Source organism: Salvelinus alpinus, chromosome 9 (assembly GCF_045679555.1).
Source record: "Salvelinus alpinus chromosome 9, SLU_Salpinus.1, whole genome shotgun sequence".
NCBI classification, from domain to species: Eukaryota; Metazoa; Chordata; class Actinopteri; order Salmoniformes; family Salmonidae; genus Salvelinus; species Salvelinus alpinus.
In genome coordinates, this window is record NC_092094.1 from 32,743,215 (window position 1) to 32,765,154 (window position 21,940).

A 21,940-nucleotide genomic window follows, 5' to 3' on the forward strand; every position below is an offset into this window, starting at 1 on the left:
ATGAGCTAGCTAGGAGAACTGTTTTACAAACCAGCAGGAAAAGAAGCGGAAGTGAGTGAGAGAGAAAGAGAGAGTTTATTTATTTTCCCTTTTGTAATTTAACTATTTGCACATCGTTACAACACTGTTTATAGCCATAATATGACATTTGAAATGTCTCTATTCCTTTGGAACTTTTGTGAGTGTAATGTTTACTATTCATTTTTTATTGTTAATTTCACTTTTGTTTATTATCTATTTCAATTGCTTTGGCAATGTAAACATACACTATATATACAAAAGTATGTGGACACCCCTTAAAATTTGTGGATTCGGCTATTTCAGCCACACCCGTTGCTGACAGGTGTATACAATAGAGCACACAGCCATGCATTCTCCATAGGAAACATTGGCAGTAGAATGGTCTTACTGAAGAGCTCAGTGACTTTCAAGGTGGCACTGTCATAGGATGCCACCTTTCTAACAAGTCAGTTCATCAAATATCTGCCCTGCTAGAGCTGCTCCGGTCAACTGTAAGTGCTGTTATTGTGAAGTGGAAATGTCTAGGAGCAACAACAGCTCAGCCACGAAGTGGTAGGCCACACAAGCTCACAGAACGGGACCGCCGAGTCTAGAAGCGCGTAAAAATCATCTGTCCTTGGTTGCAACACTCACTACCAAGCTCTAAACTGCCTCTAGAAGCAACGTCAGCACAAGAACTGTTCGTCAGGGGGTACATGAAATGGGTTTCCATGGCTGAGCAGCCGCACACAAGCCTAAGATCATCATGCACAATGCCAAGCTTCGGCTGGAGTGGTGTAAAGCTCGCCACCATTGTACTCTGGAGCAGTGGAAACAACTTCTCTGGAGTGATGAATCACGCTTCACCATCTGGCAGTCCGGCGAACAAATCTGGGTTTGGCGGATTCCAGGAGAACTCTACCTGCCTCAACGCATTGTGCCAACTGTAAAGTTTGTTGGAGGAGGAATAATTGTCTGGGGCTGTTTTTCATGGTTCGGGCTAGGCCCATTATTTCCAGTGAAGAGAAATCTTAATGCTACAGAATACAATGACATTCTAGATGATTCTGTGCTTCACACTTTGTGGCAACAGTTTGGGGAAGGCTCTTTCCTGTTTCAGCAATAAAGCGAGGTCCATACAGAAATGGTTGGTCGAGATCGGTGTGGAAGAACTTGACTGAACAGAGCCCTGACCTCAACCCCATTGAACACCTTTGGGATGAATTAGAACGCCGACTGCGAGCCAGGCCTAATTGCCCATCCTCACTAATGCTCTTGTGTCTGAATGGAAGCAAGTCCCTGCAGCAATGTTCCAACATCTAGTGGGAACCTTCCCAGAAGAGTGGAGGCTGTTATAGCAGCAAAGGGGGGGACCAACTCCATATGAATTCCCATCATTTTGGAATGAGATGTTCCACGAGCAGGTGTCTACATACTTTTGGCAATGTAAACATATGTTTCCCATGCCAATAAAGCCCTTAAATTGAAATCGAATTGAATTGTTGAATTGAGAGAGAGAGAGAGAGAGAGAGAGAGAGGAGAATGAGAGAGAGAGGGAGAGAGAGTGAGAGACCTTTCCTAGATGATTTTGGGCTCCTGGTGTGCAGATCCAGATGTCTGTTTGTAGGTCGTTCCTCGGCTGTTCTCAGCACACAGACACAGACACACACACACACACACACACACACAGCCATCTGCAGTTTCTCATGACTGCGAGCTGCAGAAAGAAATGTCCCCCTTTACTCTCTCCCCGCCCCCACAGCCTGCCTCCATTATTCCCGTATTTTCAGAACAGGCAAGAGGAAAGAGGGCGAGGGAGAGGAGAAGAAAACCAAATTGTGTGGTTTAATTGACTAAAACAGACCGTTTGAGATTATTATTTAATTCCGTCGGTCCTCTCTGTCTTCTTTTGGTACAGCCACCCTCTGCATTTTCATAGCGTTTCTGCTAGGCGCCGGAGTCGCCAGGGAGAGAGGAGGGGGTCGGATGGTCTGAGTAGCCGGGGAGAAGCCCTCTGTTTCGGTGGGAGGATGAGCCATTGAACGGTGCAGCTCTACTGGTTGGAAGCAGGCCAGAGTCGCTGCGTTGTGTGTGGGAGAGAGCTTGTTCAGAAGGAGATGGGATGTCTTGGCTCCGTTGTCAGACCGGTTTAACGGAAAACGGGAATCAGGTTGCAACTCTTCTCCTGTGTGAGTTGCACCGGTCACTATTGCATGGATGCTGATGCCGTTCTAGGCCGGGGAAACAAGGATTTTACCAACTGGATTTAATGCATTTTTTATTGGGATTATTTCGGGCTCGACAAATCTAAAACATCCGTGTGGGATTTTATGTCTGAGCGACCCCGACATTTTTCAAAGGTAAACGTCGATCTTTGCCTTTCTGCTGTATCGCCCCATATCAAAACGTCGGTCGCTTTCATTATTTATTCGACCATGTGGTGCGTGTGTAAATTAACATGGTCCAAATAGTCTATTCCGAAAAATGCGGGTTTGTGTTTTGACATATCGCTGGGTAGGCTAGAACCGAATAGCCTATCTAAAATGAAATAGCTAGCCAACTAACGTTAGCTCAGCAAACCAGCTATAATTTCTGCCCTGTCCCTGGATGTGACCAGAGACAGCCATCCTCTAGCCTACCAAGGGATGCATTCAAACTTGTCTTGTTATTGGTAAAGAAAATTCGGCGACGGAATCATTCTGATTATGCCTAGCTACAGCTTGTTTACCGATTCAACCTCACAATGCTGCTCCAGTCACTAGACTAGCATCGTGTCTATTTTCCCCATGTGATTTGTTGTGTTATTACAGGGTCAAGTATGGTGCGCGTGTAAAGAGAGCCTGCATACCAAGTTGCAGAGATTGTGTTTCCAGTTTAGGGCCACAATGATACAACAAGAACGTTCTGTGCCTCAACTCGTGCTTTAGCCTAATAATGTTACAAGGTAACATTTCAAACCTGTCAGCTACAGTCACAGATAGTTATTGTCATAACTAGACAGTCCATGTAGACTGCACTTTCAAATGCTGTAGTAATTGTGTTATGGAAATATCTGGTTCTTAACAACAATGGTCTTGTGTTCCTAGTAGATTTGATCTGACTGCTGTCTCATGATGTTTCTGTACTGTGAATGGAAGGTTATCTAATGACTTTGATAGTGTAGTTTATAAATTACCTCACGTTATATATGTTTTTGGTAACATTCACAACCATTTACTGTAGCAAGTGTAAACACTTTGTTGCATGTTGTAGCCTTCGATTCTCAGTGAATATATATTTTTTATCACTGAATATTGTATAGCTTTAATGACCATTTCCTCCTTGGAATGGGTTACCTAAACAGATAGCCCTAAGCCTGTGATTTGTAACTTTGCCTGTTATTGTGGTGTATATTCTCCCCTAGTGTCTCAAGCAAAGTTTCCTCATTCATTGGTGTAGTTTATTATAACAGAGAGAGAAAATGGATGCTGCCTGTATGTAGATAAAACAGCCAGCTGTGTCTGTGTGTGTGTGTGTGTGTGTGTGTGTGTGTGTATGTGTGTGTGTGTGTGTGTGTGTGTGTGTGTGTGTGTGTGTGTGTGTTTGCGTGCTGCAGCAGTATCTTTGTCTGCACTGCAGGTCTCAGGGGTCAGCAGATTTTTGGCCAGTGATCTCTATCCTAATCTATCTCTGTCCAGACAGGGAGATCTTGGACAGGCAGTATGGACTGACTGGTATTCGGGAATCTTGGGAAAGCAGAAGAGTCATTTGGGGGAGAATATACACACAGACCAGACTATGGCTGACTGACGGCTCATTTACACCTACATTCTGAGTATGTGGGAGAACTCAACTCCAGGAACTGAGGACTGACCTATAGTTCTGCATAGCGCACATGTTACAGCAAGTAAAACGAGTGCAACACATCAAATCAAATTGTATTAAGCGCATGCGGCGAATACAACAGGTGTAGACCTTACAGTGAAATGCTTACTTACGAGCCCATAACCAACAGTGCAGTTCAAAAAATAAGGATAAGAATAAGAGAAAAGTAACAAGTAATTAAAGAGCAGCAGTAAAAAATAACAATATATACAAAGCGGACTGTGGATTGAGACACACTGTAGGCTAGTAGAGGTACCTGCACTAATCTATGGGAAAACCTACTTTCAGATGACAAAGGTTCTCCTATTATTAGGAGGATGGAGAAGACAGCTCCTGGGAGAGGTGGGTGTGAGTGCGGGTGCAGCCACTCTAAACAGAATGGGAGGGACACAAAACCCATCAAAGGAAGCTGGAGTCTGCAGCCTAAAGACACACACACAGACACACACACACACTGGCAGCAGCCTAAGGGCAGAACTCACACAGGGATGTGTGTTGACACAGTGCTGAACTATCCCTCTCTCTCTCTGTCTCGCTCTGTCCTCAGTCCGCCTCCAATCTCTCACCCTACTGCTATATTGGAGCACATGGTGAGGTATACCCACTGCCCACACAAAGTCACACGAACATCTGGTATAGTGATCCTATGTTATCAGAGGTGTGCCAGCAGAGTTATGCCAGGTGCCAGGGGGGATGACTCAGGGTGTTTATCAATAGGTGAAGGCTGACTGTCCACCTGCCCTCGGTCCACTCTCTCTTTTGCTGTCTGGAAAACATTAGTGGTGGAAAAGGGTTCCCCTGGCTAAAAGGAATTCACAAGCCTGCTAGCCATTCAAAAACCAATGACTTCACATGGCAGTCCCAAGCTCGCTCCCATTGTGTGTGTGTGTAACATGTTACTGTGTCTGAAGGGGCTACTGGATGTGTGTGTGTGTGTGATTTGGAGATGGACAACTATAGAGAACACATCAGTGTGTGTATGTCTGACATGACATGTTTTGGAGATAGGAAGGACATTAAAAATACATTGGTACACATAACCCATCTCACCCCTTTGGGGTTCTTGTGCTATGGCTTTTCTCTCCCAGTCTTTCCCCTCCTTCCCCCTGTCCCCCTTTCCTCCTCCTCTCCCTCCTCTCCCCCAGATGTGAGGATGTGGGCAGGGCCTGAAGAGTTTGTGTTCCCCAGGGTCTCCTCTTCCTGTTACACTGCAAAGACAGTCCACATGTGCTCAACACACACACCCACACACACATATGCACACACCGACACACACATAATGTATGCATGTACGCACACACAACCACACTCCCACATACAGTACAACACAATAACAGACACTTGCAGATTAGCAACATTGTGTTGGAAAGGATAGTGTGTGTGTGTGTGTGTGTCAGTCTGAAGTACTGTCGTTCCACCTGCTCCAATGTTTACACCCAAACTTGGCAGCGTAGTAATGCCAGTTTTGGCTAACACACACAGACACACACAGACACATTATGAACACAAGATAATACAGTGAAAAAGGAGGGAAAGAGAAAGAAAGGTCTGTCTGTCTAATGCTCTGGTTGTCTAGCTGTTGGTGGACTTCCCCCTTTAGGAGAGGAATGTCAGATATATCCAGCAGGAAGACACACACACAGGAAATATAATCTATTGGTCTATTGTGGTTTCAGCTCAGCTAACCTTGTTAAGTCTAAGATGAATTTAAACATTCTACAGCACTGTGTGTCTGTGTGCTCTATGCTGAGAGGAGGAGCAAAGACCACATGCCCTTGTTCACATGTTCACTTGTGATTTGTAGTTTTTTGGTTATTAGTGCATTATTAGTGTTGAATCCATATTGCAACGTTAGGTGTAAGATGTTTTACTGAGAAAAAATAAGAAGGAACGCGCACACTGCTCTTGATAGTATCACTGATCTTTAATAAGCTTTACGTATCGGCCTCAGGGCCTTCGTCAGAGCTTTTGTGAGTTTTTTAAATTAGCACCCTTCTGTAGACCTAGCCCCACCCACATCCAGTCCACGCATCGAATGGGGTTGGAGGCGAAGGAAAAACAAATAAGTGCTACCAAATATAACAATATGCATTTCATAAATATTCAAATAAAGTGTGTATATAAAACGTATTAAACATGTCTGTAAAACCACAATGATTACCATGACCTAACAAGCAAGTTTTATAAATCATTGGGTACAGCGTAAGAAAAACGTCAGAGTAATCTGAAATAGGGGCATAATTCATGTTCATGTTCGCTGTGTACTACTCCCTTCACAGAACAGCGCAAACTGGCACTAACCACTGGCACTCTGTTTCTCAAACTAGACACTCTAATGTACTTGTCCTCCTGCTCAGTTGTGCACCGGGGCTTCCCACTCCTCTTTCTATTCTGGTTAGAGCCAGTTTGCGTTGTTCTGTGAAGGGAGTAGCACACAGCATTGCATGAGATCTTCAGTTTCTTGGCAATTTCTCGCATGAAATAGCCTTAATTTTTCAGAACAAGAATAGACTGATAAGTTTCAGAAGAAATGTCTTTGTTTCTGGCCATTTTGAGCCTGTAATCGAACCCACAAATGCAGATGCTCCAGATACTCAACTAGTCTAAAGAAGGCCAGTTGTATTGCTTCTTTAATCAGTACAACCGTTTTCAGCTGTGCTAACATAATTGCAAAAGGGTTTTCTAATGATCAATTAGTCTTTGAAAATGATAAACTTGGATTAGCTAACACAACATGCCATTGGAACTCAGGAGTGATGGTTGCTGATAATGGGTCTCTGTACGCCTATGTAGGTATTCCATAAAAAATCTGCCGTTTCCAGTTACAATAGTCATTTACAACATTAACAATGTCTACACTGTATTTCTGATCAATTTGATATGATTTTAGTGGACAAAAAATGTGCTTTTCTTTCAAAAACAAGGACATTTCTAAGTGACCCCAAAATTTGATTGGTAGTGTATGTCCAAAGTCTGATGAGTACGGTGAACAGAAGGTCACTTATAAACATCATGGAGAAGTGACCGGATGAAGAGGAACTGCTACCAGACCGTTCGACCGCAAAGACAACATTTAGGCAGTATGAGAAACAGATGGACAGTTCTGAGAAGTTACATCCCTAATCTCGTTTTGACATATAAATGCCTGTTTGGTAATGTACACGTGTGTTTGCAGCTGAAGCATCCAGTGGGTTGAATAAACTTGGTTTAGGGTTTTTCTAGTCGTCCGTTTGAATTCATGTTCAGAGCCTAACACATCTCTCTCCTCTCTCTCAGATGACAGAGGGGCGGCGATGTCAGGTCCATCTCCTGGACGACAGGAAGCTGGAGCTCCTCGTACAGGTAAACACACCACGCATGCACACACACACATACATAAACCCACACACACTTGAGGAGGGATAAGGAGACTGCGCAGTGTGTGTGTAAGCTCTTCTCCTCGGGGGCTCAGTTACTGCTAACTGGATGACACTGCGCCGTCTTTTGCTCACCTGATCCTTCCACACAGACACACACCCTCTCTCGTTAAGAAATCCAGTTGGTCAGTCATAATGATGTCCTCAACTGTGACTCTCAACCCACTATGTCTCCTAACCTCTACCTCTTTCTGCGCTCCCTTGTCCCTACTCTCTCTGTAATAAGGACTGATTCAGACTAGGGCTGTGGCGGTCATGACATTTTGTCAGCCGGTGATTGTCATGCAAATAACTGCCGGTCTCACGATTATTGACCGTTAATTAACATAAACACGTTTAGCATCTCCTGGCTAGCCCACAAGCCACTGGTGCAGACCTTGGGAACATATACATTTTAAAAAGTCTAATACTGTACGTCCATTTAATATAGCCTACACCATCACAATAAATCCATCATTTATTTTAGAGAGGTCTAAAGAAACATGCTATGTAGAAAATGTAGCCTATTTCAGAAGAACAGAATAGCATATTCTGAGTTGTCCTTACAGTGCATTGGGAAAGTATTCAGACATGTTGTTATGTTACAGCCTTATTCTAAAATTGATTAAATTAATTCATCAATCTACCCCTCATCAATCTACACACAATTCCCCATAATGACAAAGCGAAAACAGGTTTTTAGATATTTTGGCAAATGTATAAAAAAATAAAAACAGAAATACCTTATTTACTCGAAATTGAACTCAGGTGCATCCTGTTTCCATTGGTTATCCTTGAGATGATTCTACAACTTGATTGGAGTCCACCTGTGGTAAATTCAATTAATTGGACATGATTTGGAAAGGCACACACCTGTCTATATAAGGTCCCACAGTTGGCAGTGCATGTCAGAGCAAAAACCAAGCTATGAGGTCAAAGGAATTGTCTGTAGAGCTCTGAGACAGGATTGTGTCAAGGCACAGATCTGGGGAAGGGTACCAACAATTTCTGCAGCATTGAAGGTCCCCAAGAACACAGTGGCCTCCATCATTCTTAAATGGGAGACGTTTGGAACCACCAAGACTCTTCCTAGAGCTGGCTGCTCGGCCAAACTTAACAATGGGGGGAGAAGGGCCTTGGTCAGGGTTGTCCAAGAACCCGATGGTCACTCTGACAGACCTCCAGAGTTCCTCTGTGGAGAAGGGAGAACCTTTCAGAAGGACAACCATCTCTGTAGCACTCCACCAATCAGGACAGTATGGTAGAGTGGCCAGACTGCAGCCATTCCTCAGTAAAAGGCACATGACAGCCCTTTTGGAGTTTGTCAAAAGGCACCTAAAAGACAAGATTCTCTGGTCTGATGAAACCAAGATTGAACTCTTTGGCTTGAATACCAAGCACCGATATGACATTTTTGGCTGATACCGAAATCCAATATTTTTCTTGCCCAAAAAACCAATACCGATAACCGATATTAAAAAAAATTGCGGCCTTTTAAGCATTCTAGTACAGTTAAATAGTTAACATACACACATGGACGCAACGGTCTAAGGCACTGCATCTCAGTGCAAGAGGCGTCACTACAGTCCCTGGTTCGAATCCAAGCTGTATCACATCCGGCCGTGATTGGGAGTCCCATAGGGCGGCGCACAATATGCCCAGCGTCGTCCGGGTTTGGTCGGGGTAGGCGTCATTGTAAATAAGAATTTGTTCTTAACTGAATTGCCTAGTTAAATAAAGGTTACACACACACACAGACACACACCACACTGACCAAAAAGTAATTTTTTTGGCCATTATGTATGTCCCCATTACCAGAAAAACATAATAAAAAACAATTTTTTTCACTTACTTGCTGTCCTGTTTTGTTGTTCATTTGTTCAGTCGTTTCATTCTCAACCAGGATTTCTATGGAACGCCGTTTGGGTCTTTGCGTGTCAAAAAAGATACACGTCAAATAACAATATTTGAAGTGTTAAATAACACGTGTCAAATAAGCTTGTTGACCAATCAGGACGTGAACATGACTGCACATTACATAATCATTTTACGTGTTCATACATTTTTTATGTAGTTATTACACATTGATTACACTATCACACGCATTTCATGTCACAATGATTCATCGATACGTATGCTATGAATCTGGTAAAGTTGTCTCGCGCACCTACAGTGCTGGTCATAAACAAAAGCTAGCTAGCTCATGGATGTAAAAAATGTTCTTCCCCAAAAACATAGCAAAACGACATAATCTGTTTCAGTTGCTATAGTTAGCTAGCTAATTATATAGCTAGGTGTCATCATCTAAAATAACCCTAATTTATAAGACAGTTCTTATTTGATTAATGGTGGTCGGACACATCCATGTGCAGCTAGCCACAATAAGGACTAGCCACAATAGTGGACTTTGCGGTTAGCCTTCAAAATAAAAGTATGTCATTGACAGTGATGTAAATGAATACAAGTAGTATAATTATGCCATAATTGAATAGATCATGCTAAACGAGGTTGGACTGTTGTTATATAAATTCAACAAAAGACAATAATTTGTTAATTTGACAAAATCTGTTGAAATCACACCGGATGTATTATACTTTAGAATTGCATTGGGGGCAAAATTATTTCACTGTACAGCCTTACCTATGGATTGTGGATCAATGACATGGAGTATCAGTCTACTCAGTGACACACAGAGAACGTAGCTCTTATTGCGGGACTCTGAAACAACTGTGAATTGAGCCACATTTATTGTCAACCTATGTGTATTGAACACTATTCCCGAGGAAAAACAATACTGCGTGGATGTTTTGGAGTCAGATAACTCTAAGGAGGACGTTGGGGAAAAAATATATTGGGTATTGAGTAGACTGATTGATCCCCAATCCTTAGGTAAAGCTGTACAGTGCAATTTGTATGTCAATACACACAATAGGCTGACTGGGGAGGTGATTTCACACGGTCACAGTCACGCGATAAGAGCTACAATATTTGCGTAAACCCTTCACAGTTGTGTTCTGTGGGTGTCACCGAGTAGACTGATACCCCATTTAATTGCCTCACATTCCAACCATGTTTAACGTTATCTAGTCTAAATATGGCATGATTACACCAATTGTAACCTTCTGCATCACTTTCAAAGAGGTACTTTTATTTTGAAGGCAAACTGAAAATGTCACTATTGTGCCTAATCCTTTATGTTGGCTAGCTTCACAACACATAACACGCTCAGGTAGAGCCTCACTAGCCAGATGAAGCTAGCTGGTTGCTTATAACGTTAGCTTTGGGCAACAGGGTTAAGTAGCCGGCTAGCTATTTATTTTCATGAACTGAAGTTCAATTTCAATAGGCAAACAACAAGTGGCTACATCATAAGGATTCCTAAATTGCTAAGAATAATGAAAATGACTGCAGTTTCTACTGGTCATTGTTTTCAGGCAGGTTGTATTGGTGCTAGCTAGGTACCAAGCTAACTAGCTACCCCAGAAGTTGCGGTCAAAGAAATAATGATTTATTACCAACGCAGTAGTGTAAACACATCGTTCGTGGCCGGTGTTTGCTTGTTTGCAGACTTTTTTGTACAGCTTTGACAGTGCTACTGATAGTAGTGGTGGCGCTTGACTTGCACGGGCAAATTCAGAACACACAACATTCTATAATAGAACTGTGTTACTTGACGTGTCTAATTAAAAGCTTATTTAATGCGTCAAATAGTGTTATTTAAAGCATCAAATAGTGTTATTTGATGTGTATCTTTTTTGACACGCAAAGACCCAAACAGCATTCCATAGTATGTCGTGAAGCTAATAGCAGTGACGCTATTACTGTGTAATACCGGTAGGGCAACATCTGAAAAATAGCTCACTTGGTAGTGTGTACCGGTGCTCGACCAGTCGCGAGCATCACCCACGTCAGAGAACGGTTGATTGTCAAGGGCAATGAATTCCATTATGTTGGCGTTAATGGATTTCGCCTTTGAGTTGTCTCTCTGAAATGTTCTTACTCTTTCAAATGACTGTTCGACTTGTTGACTGCTCAATCCACACAGCAGACATTATGGGCTAGGTTAGGAATGCTGTGTTGCACATGTAGCGCAAAATGGCATGTATCTACGTTAGATAGGTATGCACAGTATGTCAGTTTGACATCGGTTTTGCACATCAGCGTTAAACTAGACATCGGGCCAATACCGATGTTAGCATTTTTAGCTAATATCGTCCGATTCCGATATGTTTCCCGCTATATCGGGTATCCCTAGTTTCTACATAGCAGTGTCATCACAACAATGGAGCACCCTTCTCCCTCCCGTTTCCTCCTAACCATCTTCGGTAACATTGACTGTCACACAATGTTGTGTGTTCTGTCTGTTCATCAATAAATCCTACTGCTGCTGCAAAGTATGTATAAATGAAGAGAAAGGAGTAGAAGGTAGCTCTGGATGGACAGAAGGAGACAGGATGTATAGTAGAGGATAGGGAGAGTAGGTCGAGGTGAGTAGAAAGTAGAGAAGAAGAGACGATAGCTCTGCATGCAGTGGGATCTGATTAACATGGCAGAACTGATCCTCCTGTCTCTCAGTCCGTTTCTAGTAAACCTTCATTGTATGATGAAGGATTTCTCTCTCCCTCATTTCTTTGCTTCACTCAGCCTATCTTCACCTCTCACTCTTGCTATCCTATTCTCATTCTCTCTGTCTCCCTCTTTCATTCTCTAAGCCTCATATTTCTCCACATATACTTGATCATCCTCTCTTCCTTCCATCCTCTCAGTCAGGAGAAAGAGAGGAAGCAGGAAGAGATTAAATAGGAAGGGAGGAGAGGAAAGAGGATAGACAGACAGAGAGAGAAGGAACAGATACCATTTTCACTCTGCATATAATTCTTTCAGCCATCTAGGTCTCCCTCACTCTTTCCCCCCTCTCCCCTTCTCTCTCTCTTCCTCGGTGGGCGGATGTTCAGTAGGCCGTTGAGGGGTTAACGGGACCATAGAAAATGTTTTTCCTGTGAGCTGGATAGAGGAAAGGCTCTCCCCCTTTTAGGAAAGAGAAATAGGGAAGGGTTTTTGGGAATGAACCCATTGGGACCCAAAACCACCAGACAGCTCCAATAGATCTACCTGGTAACAAGCACTGACAGGCCTACCTTTGCCTCTCACAGCCTACCAGAGTGGAGGATGGTAAAGATTATAAATCATTTTGAGGTTCATACAGTTATTAAGATAAGTTATGAGGTTGTCCCTGTCTCAGACCCAGTCGTGGCTCCAGTCCTCCTCTCCTTCACCCCATCCCCTCCCACTCCTCCCTCCTCCGCCTTTGCCTCCCTGTCTCAGCCCCAGTTGTGGCTCCAGTGCTCTTCTCCTTCACCCCATCCCCTCCCACTCCTCCCTCCTCCGCCTTTGCCTCCCTGTCTCAGCCCCAGTCGTGGCTCTAGTCTTCTTCTCCTTCACCCCATCCCCTCCCACTCCTCCCTCCTCCGCCTTTGCCTCCCTGTCTCAGCCCCAGTTGTGGCTCTAGTCTTCTTCTGCCTCCCCCCATTCCGCATCACCTGTCCCACTCTTCCCTCCTCCCCCTCTGTCTCCTGTCTCAGCCCCAGCTGTACTGTAGACTGTGTAATGACCTGTGGTGCTGATGATAATAACTATTAACACAGGTCTGTCTGGTCTAGGGTAGGGGATGGGCGACAGGCGGCCAGCGGGCCAAAACCGCTCCGCCAGTGATTTTTTTTACTCCGACTCTCATCTACACACACACACGCCTCACACACACTTATTATCAGGTAATCATGCTTATCTTTCTAGTGCTGTTGTTCGTGATAACTTTTTGGACGCATCGCACATGCTGCTGCTACTGTTTATTATCAATCCTGTTGCCCAGTCACTTTATTCCTAGTTATATGCACATATCTAACTCATTTACCTTGTACTCCAGCACATAGACTCAGTACTGGTACCCTGTGTACATAGCCAAGTTATCGTTACTCACTGTGTATTTATTATCACTTTTATTATTACGTGTTTTACTTTTCTATTATTTATCTTTTTTCTTTCTCTCTGCATTGCTGTAAAGGGCCCGTATGTAAGTGTTTCACTGTTAGTCTACGCTTGTTGTTTACGAAGCATGTGATGAATAATATTAGATTTGATATCCTCAGTTCAGGAGAGGATGCTGCTACTGTTTTCTAGGCAGCAATATCTGTCTCACCCTCTCTCTCTCTCTCATTCGCTCTCTCTCTAGCTCTCTCACTCTCATAGTTCCCCCATAACAGACATAACTGTGCTGTCTGTCACTCCACATCTCCTCTAATTGGTTATTTATAGCCAGGAGGGTGTGGCCAGTCAGGTCTAATGACTATTGTTGCTGTGGCTACTGGTTAATGAGAAACTGTCTCTGTAGGTCTGAGACTGAACCAAAACACTCATTATTCCAATTATACACTGTAGCACACTACAACATGAGAGAGAGAGGGAGACAGAGCGAAGAGAGACTAAGAGAGATATAGATTAGAGACAGAGAGAGAGAGTTTATGTATACAGTATATTTTTCTACTGTATATTGGCTGGTCAACTGGCGGCCCGCAGTCCGGATCCAGACACAGAACGGCGTCAATGTGAACCGCGGCCCCCAATTTTTTTGACAAATAAATAATAATAATACATTTATAGTACTCAGTCGGGCTTTCAACTTACTGCTGTTGAGAGTTGTAATTGTAAATGTAGAAATTGGTAGTGCATGGGCAGTTTTCCTCTTGCTATGTCATTCACTTTACAGACCTTAGAGAGCTATCTAGAACCTGTCAGAAATGACCAGTGTTACCTAGATAGGTAGTGTTATCATGGCCAGATTATGTGCCCAGGAGCCATGACCCCCAGGGCGCCTCCATTGATTTTTTTGAGTCACTCAGGTATTATATGAACACACATAATACATGGCAACATGTAGAATGACAGGAAATGAGCTTGTGAGGTGAGGTTTGTTACTATTCCAATAAATGACAATATCCATCCAGTAGTTGAGTTCCCTGGTTTATATCTACTGTAGATATCTCTCTTTCTCTCTCTCTCTCTCTCTCTCTCTCTCTCTCTCTCTCTCTCTCTCTCTCTCTCTCTCTCTCTCTCTCTCTCTCTCTCTCTCTCTCTCTCTCTCTCTCTCTCTCTCTCTCTCTCTCTCTCTCTCTCTCTCTCTCTCTCTCTCTCTCTCTCTCTCTCTCTCTCTCTCTCTCTCTCTCTCTCTCTCTCTCTCTCTCTCTCTCTCTCTCTCTCTCTCTCTCTCTCTCTCTCTCTCCTTGTGTAGGTGTAGTTATTTTTTATGTGTGTGTGTGCACTTGTGTCCATGCTTGCAGTGTGCATGTTGTGTGTGTGTGTGAGTGAGTGTGAGTGAGTGATGCTGTGCTGTCAGTGTGTAGCCAAGCATGCTTAACCTCAGGGTGGGGTTCTCTCTCTAAAAACCCCTACCACATACATATGGCAGCACTGTGTGTGACAGTCTCTTTTCTCTTTATATTTCTCTCCCTCTTTCTCCTTTTCTGTTTTTCATTTTCTTGTTCTTTCACATGGTCTCTCTTCCCTCATTCCCTTTAGCCCTCCCCTTCTCTTTTTATCTCTGTTTGTTTACTTTCTTCTCTCTCTGTCTGACTTCCTTTCTCCTCTCCTCTCCGACTCTCATTACAACAGTTAGTGTGCTGGCATGGTCTTGGCCTGCAGTCTTCAATGATGCGTCTTTTCTGTGTTCAGTGGCTGAACGTGTGAAGTCATTGTGACAGAGGCTAAAAGATAGACATCCTACAGTATTTAACTTTGATGGAGACTACTTTTAGTTGATTAGTTGAATCAGCTGTTTTACTGCTCTTAGATGAAGCAAAGGCTTGCACCCACACTGGCCCTTGCAGAGTAAGACAGTCTTTGTTGTCAACAAAGAGTGAGACCCCACCTTGATATGGTGGTACAGTTCTCTACTTATTCCTGTGACTCTGCAGTGGGAGTGTAGATCGGGTAGAGAGAGAATGCGCACCTGCACTGTCAGCAACACTTACACATCCGTCACTCTCAAATGACCCCTCACTCTCAAATGACCCCTCCCCACCTCCATCTGTCACTCTCAAATGACCCCTCCCCACCTCCATCTGTCACTCTCAAATGACCCCTCCCCACCTCCATCTGTCACTCTCAGATGACCCCCCACCTCCATCTGTCACTCTCAAATGGCCCCTCCCCACCTCCATCTGTCACTCTCAAATGACCCCTCCCCACCTCAATCTGTCACTCTCAGATGACCCCCACACCTCCATCTGTCACTCTCAAATGACCCCTCCCCACCTCCATCTGTCACTCTCAGATGACCCCCCCACCTCCATCTGTCACTCTCAGATGACCCCCCCACCTCCATCTGTCACTCTCAAATTACCCCTCCCCACCTCCATCTGTCACTCTCAAATGACCTCCCCACCTCCATCTGTCACTCTCAGATGACCCCCCCTCACCTCCATCTGTCACTCTCAAATGACCCCTCCCCACCTCCATCTGTCACTCTCAAATGACCTCCCCACCTCCATCTGTCACTCTCAGACGACTCCCCCCCACACCTCCATCTGTCACTCTCAAATGACCCCTCCCCACCTCCATCTGTCACTCTCAGATGACCCCTCCCCACCTCCATCTGTCACTCTCAGATGACCCCTCCCCACCTCCATCTGTCACTCTCAGATGACCCCCACACCTCCATCTGTCACTCTCAGATGACCCTCCCCCCTCACCTCCATCTGTCACTCTCAGATGACCCCCCCCCCCCCCACCTCCATCTGTCACTCTCAGATGACTCCCCCCCCTCACCCCCATCTGTCACTCTCAGATGACTCCCCCCTCAACTCCATCTGTCACTCTCAGATGACCCTCCCCCCCCACCTCCATCTGTCACTCTCAGATGACTCCCCCCCCTCACCCCCATCTGTCACTCTCAGATGACTCCCCCCTCAACTCCATCTGTCACTCTCAGATGACTCCCCCCTCACCTCCATCTGTCACTCTCAGATTACCCTCCCCCCCAACTCCATCTGTCACTCTCAGATGACTCCCCCCTCAACTCCATCTGTCACTCTCAGATGACCCTCCCCCCCCACCTCCATCTGTCACTCTCAGATGACTCCCCCCCCTCAACTCCATCTGTCACTCTCAGATGACCCTCCCCCCCACCTCCATCTGTCACTCTCAGATGACTCCCCCCCCTCACCCCCATCTGTCACTCTCAGATGACTCCCCCCCTCACCTCCATCTGTCATTCTCAGATGACTCCCCCCTCACCTCAATTTGTCACTCTCAGATGACTCCCACCTCACCTCCATCTGTCACTCTCAGATGACTCCCCCCCCTCACCCCCATCTGTCACTCTCAGATGACTCCCCCCCTCACCTCCATCTGTCATTCTCAGATGACTCCCCCCCTCACCTCCATCTGTCATTCTCAGATGACCCTCCCCCCTCACCTCCATCTGTCACTCTCAGATGGCTCCCCCCCTCACCTCCATCTGTCACTCTCAGATGACCCTCCCCCCTCACCTCCATCTGTCACTCTCAGATGGCTCCCCCCCTCACCTCCATCTGTCACTCTCAGATGACCCTCCCCCCTCACCTCCATCTGTCACTCTCAGATGACTCCCCCCTCACCTCCATCTGTCACTCTCAGATGACCCCCCTCACCTGCATCTGTCACTCTCAGATGACCCCCCTCACCTGTCACTCTCAGATGACTCCCCCCTCACCTCCATCTGTCACTCTCAGATGACCCCCCTCACCTGCATCTGTCACTGCAGTAAATCAATTGCTATTAGAATACACAGTCACACTCAGATTAACACATAACCTGTACATACACAAACAGAATCACACACACACTCTGACTAACCCTGCCTGTGTGTGTGTGTGTGTGTGTGTGTGTGTGTGTGTGTGTGTGTGTGTGTGTGTGTGTGTGTGTGTGTGTGTGTGTGTGTGTGTGTGTGTGTGTGTGTGTGTGTGTGTGTGTGTGTGTGTGTGTGTGTGTGTGTGTGTGTTTCCCTGCAGCCCAAACTGATGGCCAAGGACCTGTTGGATCTGGTGGCCTCCCACTTCAACCTGAAGGAGAAGGAATACTTTGGCATCTCCTACACAGATGAAACGTAAGTCTCTCTGGTTCACTACCATCACCATGCATGTAGTCCTGGTCCTGGGGATACACTACCATCACCATGGATGTAGTCCTGGTCCTGGGGATACACTACCATCACCATGGATGTAGTCCTGGGGATACACTACCATCACCATGGATGTAGTCCTGGGGATACACTACCATCACCATGGATGTAGTCCTGGGGATACCCTACCATCACCATAGATGTAGTCCTGGGGATACACTACCATCACCATGGATGTAGTCCTGGGGATACACTACCATCACCATGGATGTAGTCCTGGGGATACACTACCATCACCATGGATGTAGTCCCTGGGGATACACTACCATCACCATGGATGTAGTCCCTGGGGATACACTACCATCACCATGGATATAGTCCTGGTCCTGGGGATATATGTGATGTGCAGGGTTTTGTTCCAGCCCAGCACTTACACACCTCGAATGGGATGTAACTACACCCTACCCTGTTTATCATAAAAGGAGAAATGTATGTTTAAAATGTAAGGATGACATTTTATGTTATTTTGGGAGTGAGGATGTGAGCCCAGAGGATGACAGGTGAAAGTATTATTATAAACTGGGTGGTTTGAGCCCTGAATGCTGATTGGCTGAAAGCCTTGGTATATCAGACCGTATACCACGGTTATGACATAACATTACTGCTCTAATTATGTTGGTAACCAGTTTATAATAGCAATAAGGCTCCTCTGGGGGTTTGTGGTTTATTGCCAATATACCACGGCTAAGGGCTGTGTCCAGGCACTACGCGTTGTGTTGTGCTTAAGAACAGCCCTTAGCCGTGGTATATTGGCCATAAACCACACCCCCTCTGGCCTTATTGCATTTCAGTTGAAGGCATTCTGACCAGGTATCCCTCTTTCCCTTTCCTTATTGCTTAAATATAGAACTTTTATTTCCAGTCATACACTCTTGTCCCAGCCTGCTATTCCCTAGAATACTGTTGGTTATTGACAGTCTGTGGTATTTTCTACCTCTTGATGTATTTGATACCATTCCACTGATTCCGCTCCAGCCATTACCACAAGGCCGTCCTCCCCAATTAAGGTGCTACCAACCTCCTGTGACAAAGACACACCCCAGTTCTGTCTCTCTGTTTCTCTGCCAGTCCCTAAGTTCTATGATGTAGATTGGTTGTTTCTGTGTCTGAGAGCTGAAAGAGCTGAACTCTGAACAAGAGAATTAGAAAAAAGACGAATGCATGTTGCCCATAACACCATGCAGGGTTACCAGGGTGACAAGCTGCCTCTGCAGTTTTCATCCCTGTCAGAGAGAACGAAAGAGAGAGGATGGGTAGAGTGAAGCGCAGGGAGCTTGGCTGTACTATTCATTTAGTTGCAGCATTTTTACATTCTAGTGATGTTATTGAATCTATTTATCAGATCACATTTGTTTTAATTCAAGTTAGTTCTGTAGTGTACTGAGTCTGTCTCCTCATTGGTTGGGTGTGCAGTATGCTGACATTCGATTGGTTGTTGTGTCTCCAGGGGTCATTTCAGCTGGCTGCAGTTGGACCGAAGGGTTCTAGAACACGAGTTCCCCAAGAAGTCTGGACCCATCGTACTGTACTTCTGTGTCAGGTATGGTCACATCATAGAAAAACACACACGAGCAGCGCTCCTACATGTACATACAGTACATAGCCTCCAGCAGGAAACACAGACATGCCCCCTAGTCAGACAGATGTCTGCACACTACCGTAGCTCTGTGAAGAAGGCAGATAATAACTCTATTATACTGTAAGAGAACACCATTCATATTTCAGTGATTGTCTAGCTATTTATCATACACGATGTTCAGTGTGTGTGTGTGTGTGTGTGTGTGTGTGTGTGTGTGTGTGTGTGTGTGTGTGTGTGTGTGTGTGTGTGTGTGTGTGTGTGTGTGTGTGTGTGTGTGTGTGTGTGTGTGTGTGTGTGTGTGTGTCAGGTATATAAGAGGATGTCTCCCTGTAAAGTGGAGCTGCAGCTGTGATCTGACCTGTAGTAGCAGGGTTCTAAACCCACTCCTTTCTCCTGCCAGTCCCTTTGTACTGCTCTGACAATGGCTGCTCTCTTACATAACACACATCCTGAGCCTGACTGAGTGTGTGTGTGTGTGTGTCTGTTTGTGTGTGTGTGTGTGTGTGTGTGTGTGTGTGTGTGTGTGTGTGTGTGTGTGTGTGTGTGTGTGTGTGTGTGTGTGTGTGTGTGTGTGTGTGTGTGTGTGTGTGTGTGTGTGTGTGTGTGTGCGCACGTGCGTGTGTGTGCGTGTTTGTGTCTACATGAAGTCATTGTAGTTGGAAGAAAAGGTACAGGATTTGAAGATAATGCGTCTGACCTTTCTTTGCAGCTGTGGAAACGCTACACACACACACACACACACAGTGCTGAATAGTGTTGGTCAGTACTTTAAAGATCTCTATGATGACATATAAGCTCTAGGGACTTGTCATTCCTTAGCAATGTACATAGCAACCTGCATTGGAGACACAATGGATGAATGGTTGTTTGTACTGATTGGCATTAATGATAAGTGTCTCCAAAATGGTGTGCGGTAATGACGTCATTTCAACCTACCATAATAGTTTTGATGTGTATGGATATTGTATTGTTGCATGGGGTGTATTGTTCACGTGACAGATCACTATCAAATACATGGCCTTGTGTTCAGGGTAAGCCATCAGTACACATACAATAGAATGACTATTGTGATTACTTCTGTTGTAGCCAGCCACTAATAACATATCCAGTCACTCCACATTCCCACACACAAATACACACACGCATTGAAATGCTTATTAATACAATGCATTTATACACACCACACACTCACACACACATCCTGATACACAGTTAACACAGAGACAGACTGATGAAACTGCAATCAGTCTAAATGTCAGAGCTGAATCCATTATCAGACTTCCCTGCCAGAGCATCCCAGTGTGAGTGTGAGTGTGTGTTTGTGTGTGTGCTTTCGTGCTTGCATGCTTGCGTGCACTGTGCTTGTGCATTGGTTTCATAGCATGTGTGTGCATGTTTTGGAAACAGTAGCTCTAACAACGACCCATCTCTCTATATATAGACTACATTCTACTGTTACAGTAGCTCCTATCTCTCTATCTCTTTATTGATGCCTGCACTCTGCTGATGATGCAGCCAGCCAGCCAGCCAGCCAGCTAGCGATTGTGTGAAATGCATCGTGTGCACATTTGCGATGTGTGGTGTGTTTGTGTAGATGATGTGTCTGTGTTTGTGCATCAGCGTTTGTGTGTGCGTGTTGGATGGTTGCCAGGTCTCAGACAGAGAAGGGTTTATTAACTGTGTGTAAGCCTCACGTCTGATGACTCCTAGTGGACACTCTGTTCACTGCAGTTCTGCCACACATAGTAGCCTGGAACTAGATCGAATGAGCTTCTTTTCTTTTTAGTCTGTGTCCAAGACACATACAATCTAAACTCATTCTTTCATTGTCTGTTGTACTGTACTGTGTTTTATGTTTCTGTTCATCACAGGTTTTAGAGAGTATTTCCTGCCTGTTCAACTAAAGTCATGTGTTCTGTTGTCTATGTGTTACAGGTTTTACATAGAGAGTATTTCCTGCCTGTTCAACTAAAGTCATGTGTTCTGTTGTCTATGTGTTACAGGTTTTACATAGAGAGTATTTCCTACCTAAAGGACAATGCTACTATCGAACTCTTCTTCCTCAATGCTAAGTCCTGCATATACAAGGTAAGTTCATCATGGCCTGTGGTTCACATGCTTAGATATGCTTATATATAGCATGCCAATATATATATACTGTATATATATATACTGTATGGTATTGTTCTGCTATGTGTTATGCATTGATGATTTATCTTCCAAGTAGTGGATTTTATTTTCCAGTCATAATTTCACCAGCAGGGGGTATATGTGGGCTGTTGGGTGGTGGTCAGTGTGACGTTTGAACAGTAAAACCACTCTCTGTCTCCTCTCTGTTCCATTCATCCTGTTAGAAACAGATTTAGCATTAGCTAAGCGTATGGTATCTCCAGCTCCGAAAGTGTTAACCAGCCTCTGCTAACAAAATGCATCCACTGATAGCGAAGCTTCTGATAACACTCCAGCACCACACATAGCTTTTCCTAATACATACCCAGCACTGACAGCTTAGCGTATGCTAACACATAACCAATACTTCACACCTAAGGCTAGGTGTTTATAAAGGGAGGCTGGAGAACTATCCCTGTCCAACAGACTCAAGTGAAGTGAGGGTTGTCTGTGAAGTCTACATTTCCACTCCAATAGACCAAAATAGCTCTATTTTTACTCGATGCACACATGGATACATGGACACATACATGGACACAAAACTCAAAACGGTCTTCACTTGTAACACAGGCTGTCCAATGTTCAAAACATTGCATTGTGCATTCATATTGTTAAAGAAACCTTGCACTTGCTGAATCATTGGTTCAAATAACTCATTTATCATGAAATACCATAGGACCATTCATTTAGATCACCCACACACAAGATACCGATAGTTTC

The 21,940-nt window shown here is 44.7% G+C and overlaps 1 protein-coding gene across 9 annotated transcripts in view; it reads left to right on the top strand.

Moving 5' to 3' along the window:
- LOC139584665 (FERM domain-containing protein 4A-like) overlaps positions 1 to 21,940 on the top strand; it is a 191,323-nt gene that overhangs the window by 127,555 nt on the left and 41,828 nt on the right. For 7 of the 9 annotated variants that reach the window (XM_071416777.1, XM_071416778.1, XM_071416775.1 and 4 more), the window contains exons 2-5: positions 7,141 to 7,206; positions 17,303 to 17,397; positions 18,920 to 19,012; positions 21,055 to 21,139. In XM_071416777.1, coding sequence (XP_071272878.1) covers positions 7,141 to 7,206; positions 17,303 to 17,397; positions 18,920 to 19,012; positions 21,055 to 21,139 — 339 coding nt within the window. Of the gene's footprint in view, positions 1 to 1,774; positions 2,361 to 7,140; positions 7,207 to 17,302; positions 17,398 to 18,919; positions 19,013 to 21,054; positions 21,140 to 21,940 lie in introns of those variants that run through there. The other 2 variants (XM_071416779.1, XM_071416781.1) reach the window with 2 other exon arrangements.